This window comes from Adelges cooleyi, unplaced genomic scaffold (assembly GCF_023614345.1).
Source record: "Adelges cooleyi isolate 19-005CV unplaced genomic scaffold, UGA_ACOO_1.1 ACOO_flye_CR_arks_rails_tigmint_CR_PRNA_108, whole genome shotgun sequence".
In the NCBI taxonomy this organism is placed as follows: domain Eukaryota; kingdom Metazoa; phylum Arthropoda; class Insecta; order Hemiptera; family Adelgidae; genus Adelges; species Adelges cooleyi.
Genome location: NW_026095761.1, coordinates 14404329 through 14431866, shown reverse-complemented (window position 1 = coordinate 14431866; position 27538 = coordinate 14404329). Strand labels below are relative to the sequence as shown.

The following is a 27538-nucleotide window of genomic DNA, read 5'->3' as shown; positions in this document are numbered from 1 at the left end:
CGATTAAAATTTAAAACTGTTTTAGTACGAAGCGGTATTGAACCTAGGGTGTAAATAAACAACATGCTATATATTTAGATAACAACGTTTAAGTTTAGATACCCACATTATCTTATGTTATCAATGATTTGATTCTATGTGGATAACTCATTTACTATTTACTATTTCATTTATACTATAAACATGGGATACCTGTATAAGTACTGTTTTATTAGTAAATACAGTAGAGTGCAGAAAACCAAACCAATAAAAATTATTTTATGTCAGGCTAATATCTAATATTATAATAAATCAAGAAAATATATTTTTTTATATAACACTAATTAATACAATTTGTAAATTATGTTTTACAATAAGTATTAAAGCAAACAAGAGAAGAAGAACATAATTAACTTGTATGGAGGAACCACCTATTAAATACTTCATCAATTTTTTATTTAGGTTCTAGGTTTCAATTAGTCCAAAATGTAATTTTATTAATGAAAAAATAAATATATAGCTTCCAATTTTATTACTCTAGATTCAAGGTTTTTATTAAAAATAATGGTTAGACCAATATCGTACAAGTATTTTTTTTAGTAGACGTTAAATTATAATTATTTTTGCTAAACGACAGTCGTGGTTTCAGGGTTACTATTTAGATAATATTTAAAAAATATAACGAAATATCTACAAAAGAAAATCCATGCCCATATTGGTACTCAAAGAGGGTCAAAGAAGCTCATTTCTCTGACCCTTGTAGGCTGTAAAAAGTACGATTTTTTTATCCAAAGTTCAATATTTGTTCATTATTTTTTTTTTGTATCAGTAAGGATGAGCAGCACGCTTTGTTTATAAAATATCGGGTTTGATACAAAATACATACTATGAAAATGGTAGATGTTATTTATAAGGAAGCGAAAGCGAGTGCTAAGTGTATTTTTATAAACCAGAAGGAGATAGGAGATAAGAGTTTAGGATCTATTGGAATTCGTTAGATTTGGTTGTTATAGTAGTATATTCGTGTAATGAAGTGTACGCAGAAAATATGTTATAAGAATACATGGGTATAGATCAACTTTCACTTTTGTATAATAGCTATAAATCATTCAAATGTGACAAACCGTAGATTCGTTTTTCAGAAAAATGCACAGTGTGCGTTTGTAATAGAGAAGTGGGAGTAAAAACCTGGAGCATATCTTTTCGACAAAGTGGCGACACGGTAATGGGTATTTGAATTACGTGGCGTGTAACTTGAACTCAAGATTCTTTCAAACAACAACAAAAAGATTAATGGTTGCTACAAATTACACTTATTGAATGGAAAACAAATGTATAGTATAAGAAAAACTTTTTAAAATTCAATAAAAACCCGGAGTACGCCCAGAATATAACAACATATTATGTATTATAGAACTATAATTAATTATTATTATTATTATTATTATTATGGTCTATGCAGAATTAAGATGAATACATGATAACTAAAAGAAAAAGGGTTTTTATTTGGTATTTTTATATTCGTTTCGAGGTTTTCATACGAAAAACTAGCTGTGCACACTTTTCACACTATTGTTATATTATTATACATTGACTATAGCCGAAGGGTGCCGATAGAATAGCAACTCATTTATATTCGATGGGGATTCGGCCTGTGACGATAACTCAATTTAAAAAAACAAGAGGTCAAAAAACCGAAATTTCGATTGATCGACTTGGATGTGACATGTCTAGAGCTAACTCGACATTCGCTTTACTATCTCTTTTCGTCAATACCCGGATTTTTCTAAGACAATGTATTGTAGTAAAAAACATTTAGACTTTTATGGTTTTTGTTGGTACTATACAGCTATTAAATAATATTATGTTCCATAATAAATTATTCTTTTCTACTAAACACAAGTAAGAAAAATAATAAAATTAACATCCATATAATTCATACTACATTAAATCTTAATTAAATCTCCACGCCATGAGTTGTCGAATTCGTTGGCTATATTCTTTAATTATTGATTTATTAATTGATTGATCGTACATTTATTTACACTGAAGAGTTCTTAGTTAAAACACAAACCTGTTTTGATTCTTTATCTCTAAATCCTTTGACTATCAGTTTTATTGTAATCTAAAATTAAAAAATATATATGTTGGCTAAATAACAAAATATGGTATTTATATTTAAAATATTTAGTGTAAATATATAAATTATAAATTGATTTTTTTAGATGTGTTCGTAATAGACTATTTGGATCTTGAATAATATTTATAATATTATGACATTATTAATTATTATAGATATAGCATAATATATTAATTATATGTATTTCGTCTGTTTCTTCATTTTTTGGACATATACTACACATATTACATGTTGTATCATTCGTCCTTTTCATTAGCTCTCATTTTTATTTTTTCGCGCTGTTATGACAAATGTTGTTATTAACAGTTTTAGCACACAACAATTGAAGTAAATTATAATATATAGTACACACATTCACACATATAATATAATATTTTATACGTATCATAGCTTAAAGGCACATACCATTCGTTTTAAGGCAAATCTTAAGCACCAATTTTTTTTCGACTAGGATTAGATAACTATTAAGGAAATTAAAAATGGCAACGACCGCCGTTGCTTTCTGCTAATGCTTTTTTAGGATTAATTCCCTCGATGGACATAGAAGTAATAATTTCTACCGTCAATCGTGAGACATTGAGCTAGTAAAAAATTACCATAACGCACTATTAATATTAATTTATCTTTGAATCGAAACACAATAAAACACATGGCGCCGAATACTATTATACTCTAATATTTCTACTGTATACCATTGTTGTATAATAGTAATGTATTACTATATTAATATGGTACGCCCTGTTATGACGTAAATGGAACGCAGACGTCATGAAAAGACTCTTCAAAAGTTCAACAATACAAAATCATAATACTAATATATTCGCTGTAGTTTTTAACCAAGCTGCTCTTAAATGCTGCGGAGTTTTATTCATATTTTTCGTGTTCCCTTTAAAACAGAAAATATAAATCTGTTTTCTTTTTCAACAAATTATTTAACAACAATAAATTGTCAAGACATTCCCGTTGCCCGTTCATGAAACTCTTTGATACACGAATATTAATATCAGGTCACAGTGAATTGAAAAACTTGCTCTACGATACTTAGTTATAGCTATAGCATAATAATATATACACCAATAGTTAATGATATAGCAATAACTTAAAAAATCCAAAACATTTGCATTTACCAAACTCTCATATACGATTACCAAAAGAAATTATGAACATTTTACAGTATTGATTTTTTCTTCAAACATTAGTTATCAGACCGTATCCGGTAGGAGTTCTAAATTCGTTTATTACACTTTTTACTATAAAATAGTGCTTATATTTACTTGCTAAAGGAAGTAAGCCAATTTATATTCCTCCTCGTTTGATAGGATTTATTTTCATTTAAAAAACACATACTATTAGGAAATGGTTATAAAGGCACTAAAGTTGCATTTACGGCAACTTTTCTTACACAATTTAATATAACAAAGGGACATTAATCATTATTAAACAAAAAGAAAAAAATAAATTTATATTTTAACTTCTGCAATTAAGTATGTAATATGTAAGTATGTAAAATTCCGTTTAAGGATCACAGTCGTTTATATTAAATTAACAACATTTGACCATAGATCAATAAATTAGAGAAGGGTTGTTAATAAAATAAAATATAATACATTTATAAAAATAGTACCAAACATATTGTTAGACATATTTGTAAGCCATGCATATTTTTGTGTATAGTATTGAACAGATTATTGAACATCCACCGAATATTGTCTGGCAATATTCGATATTATAGTATTATGTATTTTATTATATTATATAATATTAAAGTATTTTTTGTTTTCAATTAGAAATTTCTAAATCTATTTTTATAAACAATTATTGTGTAATAATATTATAAATACAGACATTTATAAAATTTTATTCTCGGTCCAAGCTCAAATAATAAAGAATTTTCGAACAAGTATATTATTTTATAAATAACTTATTGCGACATTGTTCTTTGTAGTAAATTTTTAATTATACTAAACGCTCAAAAACGTAAAACGTCTCTTAAGTGAATATTCATTTTCTTTGGTAAAAGGTTTGATGTTGGAAAGTGGGTAATTGGCTTTTATATTACGGCGGTGGCGGTATTTAATGAAATTATTAGTTACTCGCTCTTCTCGAAAATACCTCGTGGAAAACGTACTAAACTTTCGTCTTCATTAAACTCAGTGCCGACAACCACTTTTATCGACTTGCTCCGTTTTCTTGGCGTCGGATAGTGAACTGTCTAATACTAATAATTACCAAACGTAAAGTTTTAATCCAAAGGTGTAATTTTCCGGTTAATCTTTTAGGTTAAAGTCCATTATTTAACTTTATATTACAGTTTACAAATACACAAACGGTGGGTGGTGCATAGAAGATTAACATCAAATGAAAATAAATATCTTAATACAGTTTTCACATTTTGTTCATGTTAAAAAAATACAAAATATTATGATTACGACAAAAAAAAAAGGACTGTAAAATTAATTAAAACTACTAATTTGTTAGCGTCAAACGTCAAAGCCTAGTTTATAAGCACAGATATATTTGAACTTGAATATTTACTAGATAATTCTTACTTGAAATACATACTTATTAATCACATCTATTGTAGGTACCACAATTTATGTGTATTACGTATTCAAATTATTATCATCTAAATTAATTTAATACTTAAAAAGTGTTTCATAGACTTGTCCTATTGGTTAGTTTTTGTTGGTATACATTATATTTTAGGAATAATTACTAATTGTAAGTTATTTTAGCTATTATACCAGTGAACAGAAAATAATATGGTAAACATATGTTTAGGTCGATGTCGTATTGTATTCCGGTAACAAACTATGTATAAATTCATAAAATCATGGTCATTAAGAAGCGAGTCAATTAGATACACAATTAAATCAAATAGAATACTACTTGTTACCCAGTTTATTGACCGTGTAAACGAATACTGTATGAAATTAACATATTTAATTGCATATTGTTCATTATAATTTTCTGTTAAACAAGTGTATTAATGAACTATTTCAAAAACGGAGTCCTTATAATATTACATCAGCAATATTTATTTATTTCTAAGATAAAATAAACTATAAATTGTACACTTTATATCATATATTATTATCGTAATAACAATTTAGTTTCAAAAATATGATACGCGGTTTGATACTAATTTGGCTAAAAATACTATTTAAATTATAATATATTAATTTGCGTGAAATCAAAATATGTTAAATGATGGCCATTTCCGTTAGTTGGATAGTTATTTCTTTAAACATCTAGTAATTATTAATTATTATACGTAATGACATTCTATTTTTAACCTAATTACCTCAATATGGAAATCCAGGGCTTCGTTAGTTATAATACTACATAAAATGCTCGAGCCGAAAAAGGTGTAAGTTTATTATTAATATTTCAAACAGTTGTTGTTGTACTTGCAATAAATAATTGTATAATATAAAATATATAACCCATTAGGTACAAGAAGCAAGTTTAGTAAAATATATTCATTGGAAATTCAGCACAACAATTTTAGAACTGTTGTCTATTGAGGATTATTTTACAATTTTATAAACAAATAATTTAAAATTTTAATTCTAAATTTGTTGATAAAAAATATTTGGGGTATTTTCTACAATACGAATTACATAGATAAAACCCCCAATTTTATCTATCGATGCCTATGAACTGCGGTTATTTAATTTTTGGCGAGAAATTAAGATCAATACTATAATTTAAGTATGCAAGCACTTGAAAGGTTTCTAATATTTTATTGGTTCATACAAATCCCGCCGCGTGACAACCTTATTTGGTTACACCTGTTGTTCGAGGATGTCAAAATTTGATAACATAACTTATGCCTTTGATATTATCTAAAGAATGTAATACATGGTATTATGCATTTGCTCTGCAACAAAATGAGATCAAAATTAAAATTATCAATAAAATTACTTTAAAATGTTTAGCAGATATTATTGATTAATGACGACATTGTAATAATTTAGCATATTAGCAATGATCGTTATAAGGATATTTCAAGAATTAACTTATTAATAATTGTATAATGCTTTTTACATATCTAAATGTAATTTTATCCTCATTATCACTGTTATATTTTATAATGCATAAACGCTAATAAGATTAAGTATGAAAAATATAGGTCATAATGTATTTATTTGTGATTAAAACTGTATAGTGTACAGAGTTATACTTGTGGAACTATACTGTATATTTTTCAAGTGAATATATGTAGCTTAAATGTACTTACGTTTATTGAATTCAAGTACGTTTGCCTTGGAAAATGAAAGGTTCCAGAAAATTAGGAAAAACCATTCGAATGAAAAACATGAAGTACCGTGAATATGTACTACCTCGATTAAATAATGCACGTCGTAGTAAAATGAATTCGGTCGAAAACAGTAGCTATACAATTTAAAATAATGTTTTTTTATAAAAGAAACTTTTGAGAAAAACTATAGGGAGAGAATCTTATTACTATTTTTGCAGACATGAGTTTATGGTGCACATTAAAACGAGACTGCAGCTATGTAGTTTGTATACCGACTATAAAATGTAATTGTTATACACAGATACAACCCGTTATCTTTATACCCAGACTGGGAACAAAACTGGATTTCGTCATTTGCGAGGCTGTCGTATAGCCGAGTATGAATAATATACAGAAGTACCAACGTTCCGTAAAATACACCTATTTATTATAATAATATACTTCTTAAGGACGAAACAACTACGTACACTTCTTTAATTATAATACCAGTTTCACAGGACAGTGAAAAGGTTGATGCCGATTAATTTAAAAAAAAATATATTTTTCATCAACAGTTATAACTTTTGTTAAGTTGAACCTTAAAAGTTATGGTATGTATAGTTAATACTGTATTAAACAAATAAAGCATTTTTTTTTTTTTTTGGAAAATTGTACGTAATCTTAAAAAGCGATTGATGTGTTTTAAAAACATGTAAAAAAATAAGGTTTTTCTATTATAATTATTAGACGAATGATAATAATCTCATCGATTGGTGTTTTTTCTGAAAATTATATAATTTAATTTCATGCAAAAAAATATGTCAAATCAATTTTCTTAGTGTATCGTTCTATTAAGGAAACATAAAAAAATTACAAGAATAAATGACTAAACTAGTTAAAAAATAAAAAAAAATTCATCGCTGACCTTATAGATATTCCAAAAATTTCCAACTAAATAAGCTACAAATCCAACTACAAATCAAATAAAAGACAACATATAGATAATTTTGTATTGAAAATGGTAAGACGGCACTCGGGTTATGCAATTCTGATACACGGCCGTGTTCGTGAATTACAGGTTGCTAACATTTTAACTCGTTTTGGAATTTTCAAAGCTTTTAGAAAACTTGCTCGATTCTATTGAATAATACTGTAATAACAACTTGATGTATCATATTAAATAATAATAATAATAATAATAACAATTACAACGGAATAGCTGAGATAGAAATTTAAGCTTCGATTCTATGTTGAAAAGGAATTCGTTTTACAATAACGTGTATTTTTCTTTGAAGAATTTAAATATTTATATTTTTTTTGGACTTGTTCGAATTCGATTAATTTATATAAATAATAATAACTGTAATCGTTTAGCTGTTTTGATCGTCTTAGTTGAAAAGTTGACGGTACATTTTAAAATGTTTAATTTTTTCCTAGTAAAAACAATGCATTTTTTTCTCTCCAACAAATTCAATGTTCACTCGAGCAGATCAGCGCGAAACACGTTTGCGGCCTTGAGACATAAAGCTTAGTACAGACAAGTAAGCGTCTGAGGTCGGATCTGGCTGAATTACAAGGTTGCAAGGTTACAAGCATGCGTACTTAGTTGAGAAACGAAAACCGGTCGTCGTCCCTCAGGCGCCGTTTTACGACCGTCTCGCGTGTGCTTCGTTTTCTCTACACCTTAAATGTTATACCCAACCACCGCCGCCCACACACCTTAAGGGCAAACAGCCGTACAAGTTTCGATCGATATCACGGCTCAGTTCGGACACAGACAAACGCGCGTCAACCCGTGTGAAGATGCGGTGATAAAAAATGTACAAGTCAACCGAACGTCGCTAGATCATTAATAATTTACTCACTCAAAGCGACCGGATGGAGCACATTAATCATTGAAACCCGCCGAGAGTTCTGTGCAAATAACAATTTGTGAATAGAACAGGAAAAGTCATCAACCGTAATTGCCTTTCCCCCACGACAGCTATGAAGTGCGAAACTTACGGAACGTCCAATCCGTGTCCGACTTGATAAATTAAATAATAATTGTCCTAGCTAATAATTGTCTCCAACTCCTCTCATTTGATTTGTAAGGATATTTACGTGTTTGTAAAATAATGAACGACAAATTAGCAAACTGTTGAGTGTTTATTTTTACAAGTAACGCCATTTATTAGACGTACTCGGTGTTGAATGAGGTTCAGTGTATAATGCAATATAATTATGTTTCTCCAAATTCACCCATTAATATTTGTTCCACATTATAAACTGTCCACTTTACTAGAATCGAAAATTTTGAAATCGATCATATTATTATCATTGAAATTTTTTCAGTATTAAAAAAATATTAAAAACTATACATCAACATATGACAATTCAAGAGTTCAGATAAAGATTTGGTCAAAATGAGTGAAACTATCTTTGTGGTGACAAAGGCAAAACGAGTAATCCATTAAATGGCGCGCTGTGGACACATTAGCGCATATTAGCCATTGAATACATCAACTGGCAAGACGCTTGCACATTTGTCAACTACAGAAAACCTCTTGGCCGGCCAAATTGATTAGAAATAGAGTTTTAGTTATAGTTTTTTTTGTGGAAACACATTTTGAGAACATGCATTAATCAAATTTAGAAAAAGTTGTTCATTTTTATTAACTACAAAAAATTTAGACTAGAATAATAACTAAATAAAAATATTTAAATATAATTTATTCACTATCAACATAAGTAACCGGATGTTATGTATCATTCCATCATTAAAATTCAATTAAACGGAAGACAATAGTTTTCTCGGAAACTAATTACAATTTTATAGTTTTCTTTTTGAAAACATTTTTATTAATGTTATTGTACATTATAAAATTACCAAATATTTACCTATTTTGTAATTTTCAGAGCGCTTTCAATTTGTGAAACTTAAGTAGGAACATATAAATTTAATTAACTTTTTAAATTAAGATTAATTTGCTGAACATTTTATCTGGGTAATAACTCGTTTAAAATAATTACATTCAAATGTATTAGAGTTTAAAATTAGGACGGGAGGTGGAGTGAGGGTTGAGTAATGAGCGCAGATAAAAATATTAATCCACTCCCCACTCTTCACTAAATATGCACGTGCTATTTAAAGTTTTATAAGTTGATAGCGCTCTAAAAAATAATAAAAAAAGGTAAATATTTGGTAAATATTTGGTAACTTTATAATACTGTAGAACAACATAAATAAAAATGATTTCGAAAAGAAAAACTACAATTTTGTATTTTTTTTTTATAGAAAATGGTGGCTCGCGTTAAGTGGATCACATCGTAGACGTGAAAATATATTATATAATTAATACACAATTTGATATATATATTGTATAATAAAAAATAATAGGTACTTACAGTTTTTTTTATATTTAATTAAATATACAGTGTGTTCACCCAGTCAATAACATACATATATTTCCATACAAAGCTGTGTATTATTACTTCAAGCTATAATATTTTTATTGTCCAGTTTCCAAATTGCTACTTATTAAGGTGGCTCCATGCAGACCATTTTTTCAGTCAAAACACATAAATTTCATTCCATTGCACAGGCCTAACCAGTGATCCAGCAATCTAAATGATTGATAAGCAATCTAAAAACAGATTTGAATTTGTCATGAAGTTTACTTAGGATCGGTCGAGGTTTTTTTTTTTAATTTTTAATTTTAACCCTTTCTAAATTTTATTTTAAAATGTTGAAATTGTATAAAATGTTCAAATGTGTTTTATACATAGTAGGAATAAGATATCAAAAAAGTATGTCGACCGATCTCAAGTAAATTTCATGACAAATTCAAATCTGTTTTCATATTACTTATCGGATCACTGGTTGAGTCTGTGCGATGGAACAAAAAATGTATGTTATATTGACTAAAATGGCTTTTATTCATAGACAAAATGATTTAAATTAAAAATAATACCTTGAAGCTTATACAAATTAACCGGTAAATTTATTGACATGGTCGAAATTTATTTAAGCTAATTTTTTCCTAAATATTGCCTATACAAAACTCCTTAAAAATGGTCTGTATGGAGCCCTCTTAACACTATTATTGCTATGTAATCAGTCATATAAATAATTTATGTTTATTGTTCCGAGCACCGCAAACGCAATATTATGTTATGATAATCTAATAAGAGTTTAATAGTGAAGTCGTGTTGAAAAATAATCATTAATTTATACCGCGAATTTTATCGGGTACAATCGTTTTTCATTTGTTCTACACGTTTGTCGCACGAAAATCAACGTACCTAATGGTAAACTATACCAGCTAACAATTTATTTAGATCACATCGTTTTATGGGTGTAATATTTTAACAAAATATTCCAATTATCGAAAAACGCATTATTATTTCATTTTTTTCAACAACGAATTTAATGGCATGGTTCCAACTCTTTTTGCTCGTTTGCAAAATATTAAATAAACAAAACTCGTTATTTAATGAATTGAATAATTAACGCTTATATTATACTCTGTAAGAAGTTGCCTCACATTTTATAATTATATTTTCATAATATATGTTTAAATCATTGTAATCTCGGCTTCATTGGAAAATTATAATGTTTCATAATAATTAGTTTTAAGTGCTATATTTTTAATATGAATATAATATTATTTCATTTTATTCTAACAGGAAATAAACTACTCAACCAACAATTGTTATTAGAAAAGTTGTGATATTATTATTTGATTCCCAGCCAAAATGTGGTTTATTAATGTTATAAAAATTGTTACAGAACAAAAAACTTGAAAATTTGTTTGTAAAGTATATATTTTTGCAGTACGCGGGAAATGCTTCGTAAATGTTTCCTAAACCTAATTAAACAAAATTGATTATAATAAAAATTTTGTTTAATTTCTATCAAATTAAATAATGCAAACTAAATAGTGTATAAGTGAATAAACTATACATATCACATACAGGGTAATTATTTTATCATGGGCCGCTCAATATCTCATATGGTTTAATAAGAAATTTAAATAATTTTTTTATATAGTTTTTATACAATGTGTTCTCAATTTTTCCCATTTTTTTTTGGTTTTTACTTTGACTTCTCCTTCCTTCCTAACTTTTAAATCCTTATAAAGTTAAAAATAGTTATACAAAATTGGTTATCAACCAGTCAACATTTTAGTACATTACTTAAAATTTAATAAGTTAATGTATACATTACTATTTAAGTTTCAAATGTTGTTATTAAATAAAACTAAGTAGGGAAAGGGGTAAAAACAAAAAACAATATGAAAAAAAAATTATAATTTCTTGTTAAACCCTATGAGATATTGAGTGGCTAATGATAAAAAAAATCAACCTATTTAGGCAAAAATTAGATTTATTATATTTTCTACCAAAATACAAATATTTGAACAGTTTTACTTCACCACTTAAATTACTATGGTATGGGTTATTGCGTTTGAATATGTTGTATATTGCTCTTTTTATAATACAAATAAATAATAATTATTAGTTAAAACAAATAAATTATTCTACAGGCAAATGATTAATTTTAACATTGGTGTAATTTAATATGATTATTGTTGGAATAATAACTAATATTTAAAATAACCAAATATATTGCTTATACTTAAAATAACAATAATGTTGTTTTTCTTTATGGTATAAAATACGTCGTTGATTGTCAAGGATAAGTATAGCAATAACAAAGTAGTTTTTGTAAAATCACACACGTGCAACCTTGTGGGACAATATAAAAAGCATTTGAGCTAAGAGATAGGACCTTATACTATCTGCTCAACATTCTTAGGCGGGTGACACACAGGGGAAATTTATTTCGTAAAATGTATTTATGGAATAAGAAATTTGTCACCCTCTTTAGTATAACGTGTTTATGTCACACTATTTATTTTACCCTATGTTAATAATAGTATCTATTATTGTATTTACTATATGTGTTTATCAATAGTAAAGTGTTTATCTATTAATTTATTTGTGTTGTGGTTTATTAAAATACCAAACTTTCACTCGCATATACTCTTATACCACAGAATAAATGAAATCAGAATGAAAAGCTATTGTGTAAACAAAAAACGGCAACCATTTTCTGAGTGGGTCCGAAATAAATAAATTATATATATTTATATATTACATATAGATATAATAATAAAAGAACGACCCACTAAGATAATGACCGAAGGTCATAGATACAATGCATCCTATCTTTCCCAAGTTAAATTATCAATGTTTCAATTCTTATTGCATTTATTCTGTGCTTATACAACATACATGGTATACACTGGGGTTTTTTTTAAATTGAAATTACTAATTATACAGAATTCATGAATATGTTTAAATATAACTTAGAAAAAGCTGTGTATATTACCGTACATTTTGTCATTAATTTGATAAAATAAACCTGATGTCCTGTTGGTGTAATATTATATGAAAACCAAATAATAATAGCAAATTTATATGTAAGTTAATACTTAAGTAAAATATTTTTTGTTGCCACTTGATTTTAGTACATCGTGACGTAGGCAAAAAAAAGTCATTGACCCTTTCGTCGAGGACCGTATGAAACAGTGTTATTATAAGGGGTTGACAGGCGTTGGGGAGGAATAACCCTGTTGACATCTCTCGTTCTGTCATCTCTGTTGATAAATCTACATGTAGCTTACGGTTGTTTTGTGGTTTTTGCCATATCTATAATATTTTCTTGGAAATATTTGCTTATTTTTTTTTTAACTACGTGTGAAAGTTTTGTTTGGTCGTCAAATCCAGGGGTTTAAGCAAAAAATGATCAGGAGAGCCAAAAAACGTTTAAAAAAAAAAAATACCAAGGGCGAAGATTAACTTCCTCGTCCAAAATATCCCCTGACCCACTGGCGAAACTTATAAAAGAATAATATGCTATATATTTGATATCGCTGTGACTCGTGGCATAGTTACCGGTAAAAGCTATTCCGTCTCATAATACAGATAAGTAAATTACTTGTCAATCATTCGCGAGCTTTGCGCATTGATATAATTAATATACATATATATTATTTTTATGCGCATTTCATAATAATTCCAATGACAGTCGTGACATTGAATATGACATTCATACATCCAATAACAACAACGAAACGTTGGATTTAGTCTGTATTAACGAATTTTGAGGAAATGGAAATGAAAAAAAAAAACAATGCCCGCTAAAATAACAATCATACCTAATAATATGTACATTTAGTATTATTATCGATTTTATTGAAATATATATATATATGTACATAAACGTACATCGATTGACATAATATAATATAGACGGTTGACCTAATTTGTTTGACTAGAAAAAAATAACATCCAACGTGCGACCGAGCCAAAGCCCTTTTAGAGGAGTACTCGCCGTTAATGGATTAGATGTCGGATATTTTGTGAAAAGTTTCAATCGTGACTGGTGCGGTGGTTGCAGGTGCCGGTGCGAATGTAGCTGTTTATTAGCGAATGGAATAACGTGTATCGATTGTGACGTGTAATGGTGGCGGTGGTTGCTAGTCGTCGCCCTATACGTCTAGTGTTTTTGGTGAAAAGCTAAACAGAACGCTTTTAACGGAAACCGCCAGCCTTTACAATGTGCTGTAGGTATAACGAAAACCGACAACAATAATTTTTGTTAGACGCAGAGGTATCCACGGTAAAGAGATTTTCATTGAAACGTTTTTTCCGAGTGCTTGTTCGGATACACATAATATATATTCACGCCAAAGCCCGTGATAAATATTGTCCCGGTAAAAACCCACAAAAACAGCAGCAGCGGCGTTCGACGTAAAACCGCGAATCAACGCCATACCCGTGGATCTTTTCCCGTGAAAACATACACATACATTTCTGAAGTTATTGAAGTTTCAAGCTTAGGGCAGTAGGGGAAAGGTGGAGTGTATTTTTATTTTTATCCGCGCGCATTTCCCAACCACACTTCCCCTCCCATCTTAACTTTTAAACTCTTATAACTTTAAAAACAGTTGCCCGAAACTGGTTATCATACGGACCAGTCAACATTTTTAGTACATTATTCTCAATTTAAAAAGTTAATAAAACATATACGTTACCATTTAAGTTTTAAAAGTTTCTTTCAAAAAAACTAAGTTGGGAGGGAGTAAAAACAAAAAAAAATGTGAAAAATTGAGATCACGTTTTAAAAAAACATTTAAAAAAAATATATATTATATATATTAATTAAACCCAGTGAGATATTGACTGGTTCATGATAAACGAATCACCTTGTATACACAATTATAATTTAGGGAGTGGAGGTGTTATTTTGACTGCATGAAACAACAACGAAACCCAACATAGCTCATTCGATTGGATAGAATTTTGCGTTTTTGTAAGAGCTTAGATATGCTTTCATGGCAAAGAAAAAAAATGTGGAAAACCCGTGTTAGATATTTTTTTGTACTTTTCATTGTGTTAATCGGTGTTTTTTACAGATGAATATTTCCTAGAACTAGTTAGCTTCTTAGGAAAGTGCATCTTTCGAAACGAGTATTGATATACAATTATCACAAAACTAGGGCCTGACATTTTTATAAAATTGTTAGCAAATAAATATTAATACAGATGCCTTTTTGCTAACTTGATATATGAATAGACAAATGTTAGCTTTATGTCAACTTTTTTCTTATTACTAATTGCTTATACTTTACTCCTTAATAATTAGATGGTTTAAAGCTCTAAATGTTTTTGTAAACATTGCTGGCAAACTAAAACTATGTTTCATTTTTCCAAATTAATTTTATGCTATCTAGAAATTGTGCCTATCGTGGTGATAGTTTGTTGATATCTAACGAACAAAAAACGATTAGGCACTAATAAGTTCGCAGACAATTTAATTAATGATAAGAATAATTAAACTTGTCGCTTTCAATTTTGGGTTTATGTTATACATTAAATATTTATTGATTTGGCTTTTTAGTCCAAATATTTTTTCCCGTAGCATTACACTGATAAACTCTGAAATAAATGTTAGAAGAATAATTATCAAAATATACATTTATATTTTAAATTTAAAGTTTGTCTGTTGTTTTAGCCTGAGGCGCTTTTCGAAAGCATTTGGTTTTACATAAGTCGTAATTTCCTAAAATATTAATTACAATTAACAGTTTTTTTAACCTAAAAAGAAGAGACAATTACATTTCATTTTTGCGACCAAAACTTTTAAATACTAAAATTAAATTTATAATAAATACAATCTTAAACAAGAATAGTAAAATTTGAATAAAATAATAAGCAATAATTAACAAAATATAACCTCAGAATGAACTTTTAAGGAGTTAACATATTTTCATTGTATTATTTTCTACCTCAAGGGTATAAAATTACGGTCGTTTAGAATTTAGAATTTTTCTTCAGCTTGACAATATATTGCGGTCAATTCTTTATGATGTGGACAATGCATTGTTGTTTGCATAAATACATCTATTCAATGGACAATGATCCGGTTCGCATATAAAGTATAAATAATAAATAAAAAATATTTTTAACTAAAAACGGCTATTCAGTGGCCATTCTATTCACGAGATTCGGTACCGATAAACAACTGCTTTCGCTCCTGAATACTAAAATCAGACTGAAAGGGTTTATTTCTACTCAACCGGAAGCCACGGCGTTCAAGAGCGAGACGGCATCTAAATGGGATGACAGGTGATGAATTTTTAAAACGTTTGAAAGCGCTGAAAACTCGATTTGAAATATTTATATAAAAAAAAAAGGGTAAGAATTATGAATACGTAAAAGGTCATATTAAATAAACAAAACTTATTTTTATTTACTATAACCCAGGAAGTAAGGGAAGAACAGCAATAATGTTACTATCCGATAGAATTTTCTCATATTATAGTGAAAATAATATCTTGAATTTTTCTTTGGGCGTGTAATGTACAAAGCACATAAACAAAAGCTGTAGCAACAAGGGAAATGTTAGTATGACCTCGTGCTCTAATGAAAAGTGACTGACACGCGATTTGTGTATATAAGGTATATGAGTCATTTAATATGACAACGTAAAAATAAAGTCCTCTTAGAATTCTTTGCCATAAGTAGAACAAAATATACTTGTTGTGTTCTTTATGAACGGAATATTGATATTTTTATTATACTCGCATGACTGGTAATGCGAAACACGGATGAAAGAGTTTCAATATAATATCATCGTGTTTCTAGTAGTAAAACCGTACATAAAATAAATAAATGTAAAATAGTACAAACTATAAAAACTGTTTTGCATAAATATAAATCAATAGATAGAGAAAAGAAATTTTAGTGTTTTTAACTATGATTTATGAAACTGTAAATGGGTTGCTGTTATAATGATAAGTTTAAAAAATAAACCGAGAGTATATGAACCGAGATAAATAGGTCCGGTAAAACACTAAAGGCGAACATGGTGTTTTTCAATATTTGTTTTTTGTGCACTTAGTGTTACTTTTGTATTAATTTGTTAGATATATAATAAATTATTTGTACGTTTTGTATAAATTATCAAAGCGAGCCAATGTCAATGTATGAGAATAATAGTACTATATACGTATAATGTAATTTGATGTTTTTATTATTTTTTTCTATACGGTTGTTGTATGCCTATACAGTGAGCCTGCTATGTATACTTGCAATTTAATCTAAGCGGTTAAATTGTGTCATTCGTATTTAACCATAAGAATATAATATATTATTTTGATATGACGTGTAATACCTAACACTGACCTTTCCCCAGAGACATTGTAAACAATATTCTACCGGTGCGTTGTCATTCATCATTAAGTACAACTGAAAACGCAGGACCACGTGTCGGGTGTGTGTCACATTTGTCATAACTAAGGGACTTTAAAATTTGTTTTGTGAATTATTTCAATACCATGAACAATAAAGTAGATTACGAGTTTCTTAACTATGCCACCACGGTGTATCATGACTTTTATTAACTAGTGACACTATCATTGGCACATAACTTTCAAAAAACTAAAGTATATAATTGAAACCATGTTGAAACAAAAATAGTTTTGAAAAACTCTTTGCAGGGTCCAAAGGTAAAGGTTAAGTTCGACTGATAATAGCAAATATCACATATTCAAACACAAATATCAATATCCAACACATAATTTCTACAGTTTTTGAGCTAGAGTGTATACAATTTTATCACAAATCGAATTCAGCTGGCCGCATAAACTGTGCAATTTAAATGATTTATTTGGAATACACTTTTATTTAGCGTATCATATAATTTGTATTTACTGCATCAAATATTCTTTCATTATTTATAAAAACTACTACTGACTTAAAAAAATATATATTATTAAATTAAATATATAAGTTATTTGAATGACTTAAATAGCTTGTTATTAAATGTATATTTTTTGAAAACTAAATAATATCAAATTGTATATTACAATTATTTGTAGTAAACAATCGACATTTTTCCAAAATTACATATGCTTAGTAGATAATTAAATATTTATTTAATGTTTATATATAAACATTTATTGAAATTATTTTTATACAGAGTGATTTTTTTATCACGAGCCTCTCAATATCTCATAGGGTTGAATAAGAAATTAAAATTTTTTTTCATATTGTTTTTATACAATGTGATCTCAATTTTTCACAATTTTTTTTGTTTTTACCCCTTCTCAACTTAGTTTTTTTGATAGAAACTTTTGGAACTTAAATGGTAACGTATATATTTTATTAACTTTTTAAATTGAGAATAATGTACTAAACATTTTGACTGGTCGATAACCAGGTTTGGATAACTATTTTAAAGTTATAAGAGTTTTAAAGTTAGGATGGGAGGGGAAGTGTGGTTGGGAAATTGGCGTAGATAAAAATAAAAATACACTCCACCTTTCCTCCTGCCCTAAACATGAAACTTCAATAATTTCAAAAATAGTTATTTGGTTGTTCACTATCCTTTGTAAAGTATGTTTTCATATCACAACGGCAACGCCTAACCATCCCCTGTTTTTTTGTTATTTTACCTACATTATTCATTTTTTATGGGTTTCTGTTTTCACGCCATTTTTACCGTCGTGATAATTTTTATGTCGATTAAAAAACTGACTGTATAAACAAAATAAATTATCCGTACTAGAATGTTCGCGTGACATGAATAACGCGCAATGCAATCAAGGCGCTAAAATAATTTTTGTATAGGTCCCTAGAGTTTCGTTTGTACAGGAAAAATATAATAATTTCTCTAACTGACCTAGGGCAAGGCTGTCGTGTAGTTAATTTATCGTCGTTATAATAGTACAGTTTCATGACATACCTATTAACCGCATAGATCGAATGGAGGTCTATTGTTTAATTTAATTTATACTTATCCAAATTTAAAGTATAGTTCAGCATATCTATGATTTGATTTTTTAAGGCTCGTTAAAAATTAAGAAAACTATTTATATAAAAATTTAATATTTTAATTAACTACTATTGAAGTAAAAAAAAACCTTTAAGATAAACCGTTTTAATATTGTATGCCTCCTAAAATGCAGTAGTTTCCAAAGCTTGGTTAAAAAAAAATTAAATTTTTATCCTGGACACCATCCAATAAATCTTATTTTAGAGATTATACTTTGACTTTAGTACATAAATTATTTTTACCAAAAAAAAAATGATAGTATTGTGTGCTATTCCAAAAAAAAAGCGTTAAAACTATGAGATTTTGTATAGTTTATTATTATTACTTATGATAGTTTGAACCTAACAATATTTTTGAAAATGCCTAAATTTTATTGCAGATGTCATAGAATGGAACAAATATGGAAGCTGCTACTGGTAGCTTCCGTTCTCGTGGTGCTGCTTCAAAATGTAATGCCGGAAAGCTCAGACGTGTAAGTGTAACATAATGTATATTTTTATCAAGTCTCTCGTCTATTTCAATATTAGAAAATAACATTGTGTCATAAATATTTTGATATCTAACAATGACATAATGACATTTGTTTGAATATATTTTTCAATTACTATTAATTTTATTACTTAATCGTTAAAATATATTTGATTTGCTCTTACTATGATCTTTTGGGGGTTTTCAAAAATTTTGTAATAACATTTTTAATAAGCTTCACTTCACAAATGTATTTAAAAACTCTTTAATAGCATGGTAAATGCGTTCAACATGATTTTTTATTTATTTTTTAGATTCGAGAACGGAAAATCGGATAAAGAAATATTAGATGACTTATTAAACGAAAACAGATATGACATGAGACTGTTGCCTCCGGTGGACGGTGAGTTAATATTCGGTATTTGAGGTGTGATTACTCGGTTATAGACTATTAATAGAGTGATATCCATTAGTATTAAAAAGGTCTACAAGAAACACAGGAAACCAAAATAATTTGCAGGCAACGACCTGTGTAAAGGTTTTTGTTCCATTACAGCTTTTATATTGTAGTGGTTCCGGTCTGGTTTGAAATCAGTGTTGCGAAATGGTTCATCGCACTGTTTAATGGATTACACAGGGTGAACCTAAATAAATAATAATAAATGTACACATTTCATTAGAAATATGTAATTAATCAGCTGTCAAAGCGTACCGAAATCGCTAAGCTAAATCGAAATATAATGTGCGGAACTAAAGGATAGTATATAATATTTATAAACGTTATTTATTTACATGAAAATTGTTTTTTTAAGAAAGCACTTTTAACGATCATTATGCAAAATATGCTGTCAGTTCACTATTGAAATTAAGTTCCTAAGTATGAATGATTAACAGCCAAGTTCATTTATCGCTTGTCATTTTCTTAATGTCATGAAATTTTCTTGTCTTCCTTCATTTAAATTAAAACTCATAAATATTATAGACATTTGATGACACGCCTAGTATTTTCTTGTAACTATAACTCACAGGTCTTATTCAAGTTGTTAAGTACTAAACTACTGCTAGTGCAATTAAAGAAGCGCCCATTTTAAAAATTTAATTCACACATCTAGCGTCTAAGATAATAATTTTAAATGTGTAATATATATTTATAAAACCATTTAGATCAAGACTTCTGTTGTGGTATGAAAACTCCTAAGGACATGCGAGTTGTCCTGCCATCCGTACATAAACATCCGATTCGCAAAGGTACGGGCTATTCGTTGGTTAAATTTTATAATACTAGTTTATCTGTTATAACGTTTTATATTATTTATCTTGTATTATGATTTATTAGGACCTTTGTTAGTCAATGTCAGTGTACTTTTGCTCAGTTTGGCGTCACCCGACGAGTCTAGCTTGGTGAGTATCGTCAGTATTAAAATGTATTTAATTAATTGTACTTAAAAATGGCAAATGTCTGACAATTATTAGAGTTCGGCATTATTTTCATAAGCGAAAATAAAACATAATCTTTTATTTTTTCATTTATTAATACATTATTTATAAATACAACTATTGTTATTCGTTTTTTGTTTCAAATTATTTGGTATTTATTATTCGCCAAGGTAATTTGTTTAATAGTTAAGATTATCTTTTTTTTATTCGTTATCTTCTATTTTGTATGTACTATTTATAAGTATTATTATTTGTTTGAATTAGAATGTCTAAATTATAAAAAAAAAGTTACAATTTTTTTAAATTATCTTAAGATAACAAAAAAGTATTTAAGTAATAAAACAGTTTTTTTATTTATTATTTATTTTTATTTATTGAAAAGAATTTTTGTCTATAAATAGGAAAACATTAATTATAGGTATTATATTTACTTAATAGTTTTACATTATTTATTATCTTATTTAATTTTTTCCCAACTCCGTCGACAACTTTGATTAGAGACAAATATTTTTTTAGGATTTATATAAAATAAGCTTTTATTAGTTTTCAAACTCACTTATATTTTTTTTTATTTACTCCTATAAACAACTAGGTAGAATATGTAAATTTTAAGTTAATATCTTTCTTTTGAATTGTATAGGACCAAAAACGTAGTCATGTCTTTTTCATTTTTTATTTCATAAACCTTGTTATTGTTTCGCATTTTTTTTTGTTTTCCAACTGCAGTCCCTTGTGGTTAGTGTAAAAATATAAATATTTAAATATTCTTCAACACAGATTTTTTTTTACCAAACAGTTTTATTATACTAATCAAATTGTTTCGCATTTTTTTGTTTTTTTCTAGAAATACGAAGTTGAGTTTTTACTACAGCAACAGTGGTATGACCCGCGACTCCGATATTCAAATCTAAGTAGATACGATTTCTTGAATGCAATACACCACCATGCTCAAATATGGCTGCCAGATACATACTTTATTATGCACGGCGAGTTCAAAAAGTCGCTGATACCTAATGCGTTTTCCCTGAGGATCTACAGGAACGGCAGCGTGCATTACTTACTTAGGTAACGGTCTTCTGACCTCGCAAGAAAGCGGCACGTGTAGTTTTTGGCCCTTATTTTACTGCTATTTATAGGACGCATTTGATCTTGTCGTGTCAAGGTATACTGAACATATTTCCATTTGATGACCCCCAATGCACTTTCTCAATGGAAAGCAGTGAGTATATTTTTAGTATATTATAACACACAGCAAAAAAACAAAATTATTTTTATTATTATATAAAATTGTTTACATTCTTTTTGAGCATAATTTCTGAACCTACCAATTTATAATATCAATAATTCGATTGGTTTTCTTTGGTATTTCAGTATGACATATATTAATCTTTATCTAACTACAAAATTGGTATACAAAAAACAATCACTACGGGGAAAATCCCTTACTATTCGTAATCTATTCGTATTTATTAATATTAAAAATGTTTATTTACCTTTTTGTTTTGTTGTCTTCTTAAAATATCAAACTTTGTATTTGTTTAGAGTAAATGGACAGCATTTGTATACTTAATTAACAGTGATTAAATATGCTTTAAATTTAAATTTTAATGTTAATATGTATTATATCTAAATATTTCACGGCGGTTCTCATTAATTTAGCTTAAAAATAAAGTACACATCAACCAAGCCTATGAAAACGGCCATTCATTTTTTTTTTGTTTTCTTCTCAAACAATACAGGGTTTTTTAATAAGACTATGCCTCATGACTTTAATTTATGCAGACATTTTTGAAGAAGTACCCTTGGAAGTCAATGGGGTTTTTGAGGCTTTAAAAGTCAGTTTGTTTAATTCCGGTTCTAATTATTTCAAAAAATATTTCTAACTATTAGACAGTACTTAACTTTGTATAAAGATAACGCCAAGGAAGAGAGAGAACCGTGATAAGTAGACACATAAAAAAAATATAATGATCATGTTCTTACAAACCCTATTTGTTGACTGTATCCCATTGGTTACTTGCTATTCCTCGTACACTGTAGTCGATAAGGCGACAAACATAAAAGCTATTGAAGTTCCAAGGATACACTCAACTAGGCGCATATTAGTACATCCAATTAGACGAAAACAAAAATACAAGTTTGAAAATTAAAGTGTCTTATCTTTGTTCCATATTCTCTGACGGCGTTTTAAATTACTTACTTTATCACCATTTGCAACAATGTACCTACTTGTGTTTGTCTATAGTATCATATGAGATGTCGGCCATAAAATATGTCTGGAAGAACGACGAGAGCACGCTGAAGAAGTCGCCATCACTAAAAACTTTAAACGCGTACTTGGATCGTAATCACACGACGGAGTGTCCATCCACCGGAAGTTGGAGAGGTATGTAACAAGTTCAATGTCTTGTCAATAAGAGCTACTTGAAATGTGAGAACTAATAGTTTTCCGTACCTGTGTCTTTCTTAAAAACAGACGTCCAATGTTTAAAACCTTTCACTCTCTAAAGGTTTTAATTGTTTTTAACATTTATTTAACAACATATAAACAATTTACACGGTTTTAACGGGGCAAAAAATTATATCTTACGAAAACTTAACGGTTTTCACTTGTATTTAATAACTCGTTAAGGTTGGCAACACTCAAAATATCGAATTACATATCTCAATTAAGCATGACTATTAAAAAAATATTGTTTTTTTTTCCAAGACAACATTGAACGAGACACGACCTCTATCTGTCATTTACTTTGAAATGTAATAAAACATTAATTAGGTACATTTTATATTGTACACATAAAGGTATCATGGAAATCTCGCTTAAAGCCTAGTAAAACTTAACAGTGCAAACTGTATTTATTTACTTGTTTTGAGAAATGTATAATAATATTTATATAATGTATTGAAATGATCTTAAGTGGTATAAAACAAAATCGTTTTTATTAAATTAGGGAATTACAGTTGTCTACAAGTTGACCTGATTTTTACACGGGATCGAGCGTTTTATGTGACCACAGTTTTTATACCAGGCATAATATTGGTGACCTCGTCGTTCATCACGTTCTTTCTGGAATGGAACGCAGTGCCTGCACGAGTGATGATAGGTATTTAATTTGCTTTAATGATTATTTGTCAACAGCCGATGGGGTCCGAGTCAACTACTCGAGAAAATCGAAAAAGCCCCAACTTATCGCACGTTAATAATACATAATATATTTGTGATTAATGGTCGGTCGCAGGTGTAACCACAATGTTGAATTTTTTCACTACTTCAAACGGTTTTCGAAGCACATTGCCAGTGGTGTCCAATCTGACGGCCATGAACGTTTGGGATGGCGTATGCATGTGTTGTATATACGCCAGTCTATTGGAGTTCGTGTTGGTTAACTACGTCGGACGCAAACGGTCGGATTGGCCGATGCCCAACGTTATTTACCAACACAATGATCCGGAATACAAACAAGTACGTTACGTTTTATTGACACATTAATATTAATTTACGTAGAAATACGCATACGACTTATTTAAAATTTTTATACATAATATATCCCAGGCAGCAATGTATAAAACTAGTATTTTGTAATGGGGGTACATGTTAACTATTACTACGTTTATGCGCGAGGTTAAAACCGATTTAGCGTAATCCGAATAGGCTAACTCTTGGAGTTAAGAGAAATAAAATGGCTGTTAGTCCGGATTAGTAGATTATTCACTCATAGTTAAAAGTTAATTTGGATAAACAATTAAAGGACTAATTATTTATTTGTGAAAAATTTATAAAAATTCAATCCAACTTCGGTTTGCGTGCAATTTTTTGCTACACAGTGAGATTATTAATTAAATTTGAGGAATTTTATTAAATAACTGATTTGTATTAAATAATTATGCCAAGTTTATACGACGTCTCTAACGCATATTAGTAAGTCCAATTTAAGTTAACGCGCATTAGCATTAGGGTTTATATGCAATTTCCAATTACGAATTTAGATTTTATTTAGGTAAAGGAATATAATAAAATAGTTCATTCACATTTAACATGAAGTTAAATTTACCTAAATCATAGATTAACTTAAGTCGATTCAAGTTACTGCGAAACGATTACAAATAACTAGGAACTAATAAAATGCATTTTTTGGCTTATATTGAATACAATTTAATTGTGTTTCATTATGGTTTTGTGTTTGTTAAAATGTAATAAAAATAATACTGTAGTGTTTTTTATCTACATATTGTTTTTTTTTTTTAATTTAAATAATACAAATGATTACTTGTATTTTTTACAGCATAAACAAATTATAATTATTAATATGTTTGTGCTGTGTATAATATTATTTATTTTATTTGAACAAAAGATGTATTAAAACAGAATGTCTTACATATAAACATGATCAATATTTTACCATATTATTATGAAGTTCTTTGTAAATAACCAAATTGGTCGGCCTTGATTTTGATGGCTATGAAGTTTGTCCATGCGAAATGTAAACAATATCAGTCTAGAATACAAACATAATATAAAATATATTTTTGCGTTATTTCGAAAAAAAATATATAGTAAATAAGTACCACACACACATATATATATATACAATATTACATTATTTAAAAACGCAAAGAAATAAACGTCATGGGAAGAATATTAATATCATTTTTAAAATTCCACACAATAATAATTTTTTAAAAAATGATGGTACATACAATTTCAAACTATGTTGTAATGTTTTATGTTTGACAACAAAATAAATTGACTCAAGATTCAAACAGACTTGAATAAATATTGATCATCCTTCTATTGTATATTTTAATATACTATTAGAGTATATTATAATAAAATACTGCAGTTATATGCGAGTAGCCTCTCGCCTATGTAAACTCCTTTTTTTGAAATAATATCCCAAAGGTTTTTAAGTAATATCTGAATATTTTAAGTACTATCTGACCTACTTTAAGAGATTATATTTTAGAGTGTGGGCCTTTACAAAAGAAATTCTTTGGTTTTTTTATTTTAACTATATAATATAATGAATCATTTTTAGTTGGGCGTAGTCCGAACTTCCAAATAAAAATACTTTAATACTATAAGGAACGGCGGCGCTGTACATATGCAATATTGCTACATTAACGCATTATGACAACTCGAAGGATTTAAAAAAGTACATTTTAGATAAAACAAAAATTGTTCGTATAATAATTATTATCCGTGTTCGTAGTAGATTAATAATACAATTTATATTTTTGACTCCTTTTCATCACTGTGGCTCTCTGTTAAGTGGCGGTTATCTCATATCTATAGGCTACAATATTATGTGTTATCTTATGAGAGGGAAAATAATACGAGTACAGTAAAAACTATCTTAGTAGGTAAGACAAACGTATCTTAGAAAAACGTAAAAACATGTTAAATGTTTTAGATAAAATAATACTATTTATTAATTTGTTTAATTTTAATTTTTGTTGTACATTTTAATATAACATAAATTTTATTTAGTAGTTAATTATTTAGATAGTTAGTTATTAGTTGTCATATTTGTTGAAATGTATTGTTTAAACTTTGTCGGAACGGAGTAATCCGGAGCATTAAATTGTTTCAAATTATTGTAGTGGAACAAAATATTGATCCATTAATGACAAATGGAATAATGTGAGTTAATATATTGTTCCAATACATTGTTCCGGAACAACAATGAAAATGAATTGATAAAAAAAGGTCGTAATGGAATAATCTGGAACAACTTATTATTTAGAATACATGGCATGAAACATTACACATTTTACGTACGATAATAGTGCTATGATGTTGTTTGATGTATTACAAACCAATTGAAGGCAAATATTTCAATGCTGTGACCAAATTATATAATATTATAATATTGTTTGAATACAATTTTTTACAATCGGCAAATACCGAAAATAATATACTTTGACTAGTTTACTTAACTTTTCAGTTAAGAGTTGTAGAGTGCTTATATAAAATTAATTATATGATATAAACTATACAAGAACAATTAGATTCAATTATTACTCGATCGGTTGGGGGAAAAAAGGAATAGTAACAATATTTGTATTTTTTTTTAATGGAATTTAGATTTACAATCGTTAGTACAAAACAAATATATGTGTTAGTGATAATAGCACATTATGTAACTGTTTATATATATATAAATATATATATATTATATATATATATATATAATCGTTTTTTTCAACAGTTTATGGTATAAGTTATTGTTTTAATTTCCAACAGCACGTACGGCGTTTAAACCGCGAGGACGCGAACCAGATTAGCTATGAGAGTTACGTGGATAGCGGAAAGTTTTCTTCATATGTAAGAACGATAAAAAAAAAATCTGTAGGAATTAAAAATATGAATTACACTTTTACATAACGTATGCCATTTGTAGAATAATAAGTATTTATATAATTACATTGATTTTTTAAAGACATCAATATAACATACACATGCGCCTGATGAAGTATTTTATTTTTTATATTGCTATGGTGCATATGAACCTTTTTTTATTTAAATTAAGCATTTTTATTATAGACTTATATGGAAATTAGTTATAGTAATTAAGAATACTGATGTAATATTATCGCATAATCATCACTCTTAAGCGTGCTAAAGCTTATATATTTGTATTCTTTCATCAGTACTCTGTACTCTCATGAAGTTGACTGTTATAATATAATTTATTGCATTAAAAGCAAATTACAAGCCAAAGAACATTATTGCTAAAACAGTTGTGTTATTCGTTTATATAGTAATTTTTTTTATCTAATTACATTATCTATCGCTTGTGCCATTTCAATTTTAATTTTCACACTTGGAATTCGTGTAAGACTCTCATGCTTGTTAAGGGTTTAAACATTTTTTTTTTCTAAT

The 27538-nt window shown here is 28.2% G+C and overlaps 1 protein-coding gene across 2 annotated transcripts in view; it reads left to right on the top strand.

Moving 5' to 3' along the window:
- Positions 1 to 27538, top strand: part of LOC126847373 (glutamate-gated chloride channel-like) — a 43828-nt gene that overhangs the window by 11870 nt on the left and 4420 nt on the right. For both annotated transcript variants that reach the window (XM_050587539.1, XM_050587538.1), the window contains exons 2-10: positions 19130 to 19222; positions 19533 to 19621; positions 20383 to 20466; positions 20555 to 20619; positions 21500 to 21720; positions 21792 to 21874; positions 22901 to 23041; positions 23607 to 23759; positions 23895 to 24118. In XM_050587539.1, the coding sequence (XP_050443496.1) occupies positions 19140 to 19222; positions 19533 to 19621; positions 20383 to 20466; positions 20555 to 20619; positions 21500 to 21720; positions 21792 to 21874; positions 22901 to 23041; positions 23607 to 23759; positions 23895 to 24118 (1143 nt within the window). In that variant the 5' untranslated portion in view covers positions 19130 to 19139. The remainder of the gene's footprint in view (positions 1 to 19129; positions 19223 to 19532; positions 19622 to 20382; positions 20467 to 20554; positions 20620 to 21499; positions 21721 to 21791; positions 21875 to 22900; positions 23042 to 23606; positions 23760 to 23894; positions 24119 to 27538) is intronic.